At 45.3% G+C, this 9236-nt stretch overlaps 1 protein-coding gene across 1 annotated transcript in view; it reads right to left on the bottom strand.

Moving 5' to 3' along the window:
- Smyd3 (SET and MYND domain containing 3) overlaps nucleotides 1–464 on the bottom strand; it is a 523810-nt gene extending 523346 nt beyond the window's left edge. Inside the window, exon 1 of the mRNA XM_060364774.1 lies at nucleotides 212–464. Within this exon, the coding sequence (XP_060220757.1) occupies nucleotides 212–375 (164 nt within the window). The 5' untranslated portion in view covers nucleotides 376–464. The remainder of the gene's footprint in view (nucleotides 1–211) is intronic.
- Between the last annotated feature and the right edge of the window lie 8772 nt (nucleotides 465–9236).

Here is a 9236-nt window from a genome sequence, read left to right on the forward strand (position 1 = left end):
CCTGACACTCCTGACTTCCACACCGACGAGGCGATGGGGCTCCTCGCACGGGGTAACGCTGTTTTGTTCCCCAACGCCTCCCCTTCCTCTGCACCACTGGCTCCCCCGGTTCCTACCGCAGCCTGGGGTGCGGCGGGCACCCCGCGGGGCCGTGCCGCGAGCCCAGCGCCCCCGCAGAGCCCCGCGCCCCGAGCCCAGGCTCCGGACGTACCCCAGGAGGCAGCGATCGCAGACGACACCGCGACTCCCCTTGCTCACGGTGTACGCCAAGGGGTCGCAGCGGAAGAGCAGCTCCCCGGGGCGCAGGGGCGCCACGGCGCGCAACCCGTTTCCCCGGTCGGCGGTCGCGAACTTTTCCACCTTCAGCGACTCCATCCTTCCTCGGGTCCGCACCTCAGACCCACGTCTCGTCCCTCGGCTTGAGTCTCGTGTTTTCTGACTGCGCGCCTGCGTCCTGCGCTTGCGTACACCAGGGGGCGGGGACGAGCGCGCAGGTCCTGCGAGCATGCGCGGGAGGGCCTACTACAGCCCGGACCAGGGTGGTGTCTTTCCTCCCGTATTTTATTGTGCGATTTATTTTTTGAGACGGAGTCTCCCTGTGTGTAGTATAGACTGGTCTGGAACTCTCTATCTAGACCAGGAATCACCTCTGTTTAGACCTCGAACTCACAGGGATCTTCCTGCCTCAGCCTCCTCACTTCTGGAATTCAAGGTGCGCTCCACCGCGCCCAGCTTTTTATGCTAATTGTAATGGCAAGTGAAAATTTGATAGAGTCGAGCAGTGGTGGCGCAAGCCTTTAATCCCAGAGCTCAGGAGGCAGAGGCAGGCGGATCTGCGCAGTCAGCTCCAGGACAGTCAAGGCTACACAGAGAAGCCCTGTCTTAAAAAACCACAGATAGATGATGGATGGATGGATATCTGCATATTCACTATCTAAATGGAACAATTCTTTTTTGTTATGGTTTTTTTTTTTTTTTTTTTGAGAGACAGGGTTTCTCTGTGTATCCTTGGCTGACTTGGACTTGTTTTGTAGACCAGGCTGACCTGGAACTCACAGAGATCCGCCTGCCTCTGCCTCCCGAGTGCTGAGATTACAGGCGTGCACCACTGGGCCTCCGCCTGGCTCGATGAAACAGTTCTTAGCATTTACAGTTTTGAATGTTTATATGCCTGTATTTTTGACAAGCCATTTCAAAGTTATGTTTATTGAACCATTTGAAAATATGTTACAGTCATGTCTTGAACTGAGGAACCTTTATTCTCCACCGCCTAAATACTTGGTTATGGATATTCAATTTACGAGAAAGGGTGCCGGAACAAGGTGCGGCCAGAAGTGTCAGCGTGTTCCACCAGTTCTGAGCCTGGAACTGAGCTGTTGGCTACACCACACACATAATTGTTTTTTAAGACGGGATCTCCCTATAATGTATTTCTGAATGTTCTGGAACTCTGTGACCAGGCTGGCCTGGAACTCACAAAAATCCACCTTTTTCTCTCAGATTAAAGGTGTGCACTATCACGCCTGCTCACCAAAGGATCTTGTGCACCCTTCTGCAGGCTTCCTGGCAATTCTGCAAACCCACAAGTTAAACACTAGCCTTAGTAACAGAGAGATCCTGCTCAACATTTTTTTTCTCTTAGTAATTTTTTACTTCAATCCTAATACTTTGTTGGCTTGTTTTCAACCATATCTCACTGCGTCACCCTGGTTGACCTGGAAATCTATGTAACGCTGGATCACTTGGAATACACCTAAAACTGCCTGTCCTGGCGTCTCCATCTCTGCACCTCTGTCTCTGCACTGCTACCTCAGCACCTCTACCTCTGCCTATGAACCTCTGCACCTGCCCCTGTCTCAGCCTGGATCAAAGGCATGTGCCACCACACCCAGAAATAAGTTTTTTTTAAGATTTATTTATTTATTATGTATACAGTGTTCTGTCTGCATATATGCCTGCAGGCCAGAAGAGTATATCAGATCTCATTATAGATGGTTGTGAGCCACCATGTGGTTGCTGGAAATTGAACTCGGGACCTTTGGAAGAGCAGACAGTGCTCTTAACCTCTGAGCTATCTCTCCAGCCTGGCAATACGGTTTTTAAAAAGCAGACTTTAAGTTTATTTTGAGTTAGTGTGTGTGCTCACGTGTGTCGGTGAGTGTGAGTGAATGCAAACCAAGGTGAAGTGAGGTGCGGAGGCTTGAAGACGACGCAGTGCACAGGTTCTCTTCACGTCACAGGCCTCGCCTAGCAAGACCTCCACACCAGGACCGTCTCACCGGTCCCTCACTTTTTCACTTAGGTGTTTATCCACTGTTTTGTGATCTGGTATGTAATCTGGAATGCTTCATCTTGTTGTATGTGGTGCTGGGGAAGAACCAGAACTTTGTGTGTCCTGGGCTTCATTTGTTATGAAGAGTTCACTAGGTTACTGTGTAAATTTTCTTTCTTTCATTCTTTCTTTCCTGCTTTCTTTCTTTCTTTTTGTTGTTGTTGTTATGTTTTGTTTTCTAAGATAGGGTTTCCAGTGTAACCCTGGCTGTCCTGGAACTCTCTCTGTAGATCAAGCTGGCCTTAAAACCACAGAGCGCTGTTGTCATAGTTTGTATCTATTTTATTATATTGGGGTTTCTTATATCTCTAGCTCCCTTCTCTACCCCTTATTCTTTCCAACACCCCAACACCAGATAGGAGAGAATGAACGTTAGTGGGGAGAGGAGGCATAGTTCTCTTTACCTACTTGCTGCTAGTTAGGGTTGTTGGTTCCTTGGGGCAAGTACAATCATTGTTTCAGGATAGCGATCCTCCTGCCTCTGCCTCCTGAGTGCTGTGATTCAAGGTGTGCACCACCACCACCTGGCCAACTTTTTTTAATACAGTGTTGAAAGGGGAAAAGCCATCATCTCCCCTTTAAATTTTTCTACATGTCTGCCCTAGAAATGAGAGAGGCTCTCTTCATGAAACTGCGATAATATGGCTGTGTAAGCAAGACCTGACCAAATACACCAGACATGTAACCTGGCTTATCCCACCTATATTTTTAATGTTTGCTGTGATTCCTCTTCTTTTTCTAAGCATTCACCTTTATACTTGAGCCCACATTCACTGTTTTGCAGGATTTTATGCTGAGGATTGTGCTCACAGACTTGTACATTGCAGGGCACCATTGCTCTACCCGAGGGACAGCTCCAGCCCATGCACGCTTCCACTTAACGATAGTCTCCTTACACCAAAGAGTATAGAGAGAGAGGAAATATGGTGCATGGACATGCGAGAATCTTCTTCTGCCTTTAAAAGGAATGAAATTCTGGGCTGACAAGGTAACTCAGCAGAGCTTGCAGCCAATTCTGAACACCTTAGTTCCACCCCCGAGAAACACACCGTGTTACTGGAAGTACAACAATGTGGATGTCCCTAAGGCACTGGAACACTGCATATTTGACTAGTGACATGGCTCAGAGGGTCAAGGCACTTATCCCCAAAACGATGATCTTCGTTCAATCCCAGAGACCCCCATACCAGAAGGAAGGAGTGGAATCTCCTCCTGGAACTTGTCTCCCGCCAGCAGGTACATGTGCACAGGCAGGCCCACCTAACCCACACGTCAAACAGACATGTAAATACAGTTTCTAAAGTGAACTTTTAATTCTACATTAAGTTTTTTCTATTATTTTGTATACATATGTGTGATACTCGTGCATTTGTTTGGGTCAAAGGACAACTTTCAAAAGTCAATCATTTCCTTCCACTGTGGAATCCTGGGATAAAACTTGGGTTTTTGATTTGTAAGGCAAGCCCCCTTTACCATCTTGTTGGCCCAAATATATTAAATATTTTTGAGCTGGGGAGATGACTCAGGTGATAAATTGCCCACGAAGCAAGAATAAGGACTTGAGTTCAAATCTTTAGTACCCAACTAAAAAGAGCCAGGCACAGTTACACAGGCCTATAACCTCAGTGCTGGGGAGGCAGAGGTAGGTAAAGCCCCATCCCCCCAAAATAAGGTGGGGAGTGACCTCTAGCCTACACACAAACACACACTCAAGTACACATACTTGTGTGCGCGTGAACACATATATATGGCACACACACACAAAAAAAAACAGGTAAATAAAAAGACACAAGATGAATGTTTTCTTGTCCCTCTTCCATCATCCTCACTCCCTTGCTTTTAATATTCTAAGGAAATCACTAGTGCATGGGATGATAAGCCTCTGTTCCCCATAAACCCTTATTACAAGTTTAACACAATATTTTATTAGCAAGAGGCAAATTAAATAGTGGCTGTAAATGTTTAATGTAGACTCAGGCAGCAATATGAATAATAAACGGAGTGAACACTTAACCAAGAATTAGTGAATCATGGATTATTTCAAAACACTTTGATATGCCTTACCAGGAAGCTAGAATTTTTTTTTCTTACAGTGATGGAATATATATTTACTGTGCGTGGAACTCAAAAATCTTAATTTTCTCATATTTGTAAGGTCTGGTTTTGTGGCTTAAAGGTCATCAATCAAAGGCATTGCCTTAATAGTGGATTTCAGTAACTGCTCTCTTTTTTTAAAATTTAATTTACTTTTATTATTTTTATTAGGGGGCATTTTGCCATGTGCGTGTGTGCGTGCATGCATGTGTGCGTGTGTGTGCCTTGTGTGTGCAGTGCCTTCTGAGGTCATAAGAGCAATGGACTGGAATCTCAGAGCCACTATGTGGATGCCGAGATTGAACCTTTGTACTCTGGGAGTAAAGGCATCTGCCACTCTGCCCAGCGGTGTAAAACACTTTCTTAGCGTTTGTTTGGGGAGGGTCAAGCCCATGCTGCGTGGTGCCATCCCTGGACAGGGGGTCCTGGGTTCCATAAGAAGGCAGGCTGAGCGAGCCACGATCAGCAGACCTGTAAGCAGCACCCCTCTGTGGCCTCTGCAGCAGCTGCCTCCAGGTCCTGGCCCTGTTGGAGATCCTGTCCTGTCCTGGCTTCCTTCAAGGGTGGACTATGCTGTGGAAGTGTAAGACAAACAAACCCTTTCTTGCTTTTGGTTATAGTGTTTCATCACAGCAACGGAAACCCCTACGAAGACACTGACCTTGTGTGACTACAGGCATTAGCCGATGTTCCTGGCTGCATCATTTATTTTCTTAGTGCAAAATGATTGGTATTCCTCAAACTAATAAAAGTATTACTAAATGCAAACGAAGTCCCCTTCCTGGAATGATGCAAGTGTTTAGTTCTCTTACCGGCCTTTCAGCACCTTGATCCTGTCTAGAAGCAAATCGTGTTGGCAGCTATTTAAGTTTCCTAGGTAAAACATTTTGCTTTTGAGCTAGACAGTGGCGGCACACTCCTTTAATCCCAGCACTCGGGAGGCAGAGGCAAGAGGATCTCTGTGAGTCAGAGCTACACAGAGAAACCCTGTCTTGAAAAACCAACCAACCAACCAACCAACCAACCAACCAACCAAACACACAAGCCACAGAAATAAAACAAAAATAATTAATGAAGGGATGGTGTGGTGGTTTGAATAGGTGTGCCCTCACCCCCCCCCCCAGAGTCATGTGCTTGAACGCTTGATCCATAGGGAGTGCCTCTAGTGGGTGTGGTCTTGTTGGAGGAAGCGTGTCATTGTAGAGGCGGGCTTTGAAGTTACATATGCTCAAACCACACACAGCAACACAGTCTCCTGCTGCTGCCTTCAGACTGAGATATAGAACCCCAGTTCTTTCTCCAGCACCATGTCTGCCAGCACACTGCCATGCTTCCTGCCACGATGATAATGGACTAAACCTCTGAAACTGTAAGCCAGCCCCAATGAAATGCTTTCCGTTTATAAGAGTTGCCACGGTCATGGTGTCTTTTCACAGCAATAAAACCCTAAGACAGATGGAGAGATAGCACAGTGTTCAACTCTTGGTGCTCTCCTAGTGGACTTGAGTTCATTTCCCAACAGCCATGCTAGGCAACTGCTGGCCTCCCAGTGAACCTGCACACATATGGCATATCCTTACACAGACATATACACAGATAAAAAGTAAAATCTTAAAAGGATTGATGGTATGTGGTGGTTTAAATGAGAATGGCCCCCAAAGCTCGTAACTGAATGCTTTGACATCAGGGAATGGCATTACTTGAGAAGTATTAGAAGGCATGGCCATGTTGGAGAAAGTTTATCACTGGGGGCTTGGGGGAGGCTTTGAGGTTTCAAAAGCCTAAGTCAGGCCCAGTAGCTTTCTCTGTCTGCTGCCTGTGGTTCAAAAAAAACCTATCAGGTACCTCTCCAGCACCATGTCTGCCTTTGTGCTGCCATACTTGCCACCAATGATGAGAATGAACTAAATCTCTAAAACTGTAAGCAAACCCCAATTAAATGTTTTCTCTTTTAAGAGTTGCCATGGTCATGATATCATGGTAGAATAAGATTTACCAATGTTTAAAATTGGTGTTTGTCAAGAATTCCTGGTTGTAAGCTGGAGAGATGGTTCAGAGGTTAAGAGCACTGTCTGCTCTTCCAGAGGTCCTCAGTTCAATTCCCAGCAACCACAAGGTGGCTCACAACCATCTATAATGAGATCTGGTGCCCTCTTCTGGCCTGCAGGCGTACATGCAGACAGAATACTGTATATATAATAAATCTTTTTTTCAATTTTTTAAAATTTTTTTAAATATTAGTTACAGTTTTAACTTGCTGTATCCCGCTCCCTCTTTCCCTCCCAATCCCACTGTCCCTCCCTCATCTCCTCCCTGCCCCTTTCCAAGTCCACTGATAGGGGAGGACTTCCTCCCCTTTCATCTGATACTGGTTTATCAGGTATCTTCAGGACTGGCTGTAAAGTCCTCCTATGTGGCCTAGCAGGGATGCTAGGTGAGTGGCAAAAGAATGCAGAACACCCAGCATTTCCAACCACATTCAACGGTAAAGCAATGGCAGAAGGAAAAGCAGAGAAAACTGTTTTGACCAAATGCTACTAAGATGTAAAACTTACAGGTATTTAGGCATCATAAATGGATAGATTTTAAAACCCAGCCTAATGCTGTCCTTCACTGTCATGGATAGAATGGCAGCAAACTCCTGCAGCTTTGGTTAAACAGCAATGTCAAACACACCAGGTGTGTTGCTTTAGTGTCGGGCTGGAGAGAGGTCTTTCGGCAGAATACTTGCCTCGCATGTCTAAGGTCCCGGGTTCCACAGCCAAACAAAACCAAAACCACCAAAACCCCTGTTACAAGAGCAAACAACCTGAGATTAAATGTTCTCATGGTTAGGGTCACCATTGCTGTGATGAACACCAGGAAGCAACCTAGGGAAGAAAAGGTTTATATGGATTCCACACCACCATTCATCATTGAAGGGTGTCAGGGCAGGAAATCAAGCAGGGCAAGAACGTGGAGGTGGGAGCTGATGCAGAAGCCATGAAAGGGTGTTGTTTGCTGGCTTGCTTCCTCTCTGATGACTCTAGCCTGTGTCAAGCTACCATGAAACTAGTCAGCTCAAATGTTTCAACTAAAATCTAAGACATTCTTCAATGACTATGATGGCTATTCTCGGTTGTCAACTTGACCACATCTGGAATGAACTAAAATCCAACGGACGGCACAACTGTGGGGGATTTTTGTGTAATTTGAAGTAGAAAGACACACCTTTAATCCAGATCTTTTGAGCTAGGAAAACAAACCTTTAATCTGGACCACAACTTCAGCTGAGAGCCTATATAAGGGCATGGAAGAAAGAAGCCATGTGCCCATTGTGATGCCTGTTTGCTCTCACTTCCATAGCAAATCTCCATCTCCCAAAATACAATTCATAACTGTAGTAAAATTACAGTTATGAAGTAGCAAGGAAAATAACTATGGTTGGGGGTCACCACAACATGAGGACCTGTATTATAGGATCACAGCATTAGGAAGGTTGAGCATTAGAGCTACTTTCTCAGGATTCCAGAGTATATCAAGGATCAGCTGAGACATTCAGTCTTCTAGACTGAACAATACTGGATCCTACAACTACTGGTTTCTTGGACTTTCTGTTCACAGTCAAATACTATTGGATTATCTGGACCACATCGTGCCATTCTAATAAATTCCCTTTCTATAAATAGATTCATCCTGTAAGTCCTGTCACTCTAGACAAGCCTGACTAATATAATGACCTAACATCTTTCTGACTGCTTCTATGATTTAATTACTTTGAAACACTATGATAAAACAAGTCTAACAAGTATCCATTATTATTGTTAAATTATAAAATCAGTTACCACTTGACTCTGATTAAATAACTCATCATTTTTATTTCTTATAAAAGATAGTAGAACCCCAAAGAACAGGAAAGCAACTTACTACTGAAGGCCGCATCTGCTAATCTAACACCATGGTTCTAGTCTTAGAATACTCCAAAGTTGCAAGGCATGGTAAAGGGGCAGCTGTTGGAAACAAGACAGTTCTTCACCCATTTTGTCTCTGAGGCTGCCCACAGTCTTACCTAAAGGAAATTGTTGAGACTTGGAAGGAAAAATAAAAGCTTTGAAGAATAGAGAGATTTTTTGATTCTAAGTAAATCTGTTATTGTTTTTCGAGACTGGGTCTCTTTGTGTAGTCTTGGCTGTCCTGAACTTTGCAGATCAGGCTGGCCTTGAACTCACAGCGATCCACCTGCCTCTGCCTTTCTGAGTGCTTGGACTAAAGGTGTGTGCTACCATGCCTGGCTCTAAGTAATTTTTAATGTCTTCAGATTTCATTAAATTGTTTGGTATATCATAGTTCTAAGCCAGACAGCTAACATTTGTTGCTGTGATAAAATACACCAACAAAACCCAACTGCAATGAGAAGTGTTTGTTTCCGTTTGAAACACCAGGTTGTTCTATCATGTTGGAGAACTCAAGGCAGGACCTTCAAACAGCTGCTCACATCACATCCACAGTCGGGAGCAGGGAGACGAATGCATACACACTCACGTTCAGTCTGCTCTCCCCACTGTTCCACGGTTCAGAACCTCTTGCCTAGGGAATGGCGATGCCCTCAGGGCCTTGGGTCTGCCCACATAAATTAGGACAGTCCCACCACGCGCCAACCAAGTAAAGCCGAGCCTTCACGGAAACGCTTCCCAAGTCATTCTGCATTGTGTCAAGTTCACAAACCACCATCAAGCCCAGAGCCAAAAGTCAGTCCAGGATCTCAAGTTTGGTGTGTGGAGAGGAAGAGGGCATAAAAGGCACCCCAGTTTTTGAGTGGCTCACCACCTCT

The sequence above is a fragment of the Meriones unguiculatus genome, chromosome 11 (assembly GCF_030254825.1).
Source record: "Meriones unguiculatus strain TT.TT164.6M chromosome 11, Bangor_MerUng_6.1, whole genome shotgun sequence".
Classification (NCBI taxonomy): domain Eukaryota; kingdom Metazoa; phylum Chordata; class Mammalia; order Rodentia; family Muridae; genus Meriones; species Meriones unguiculatus.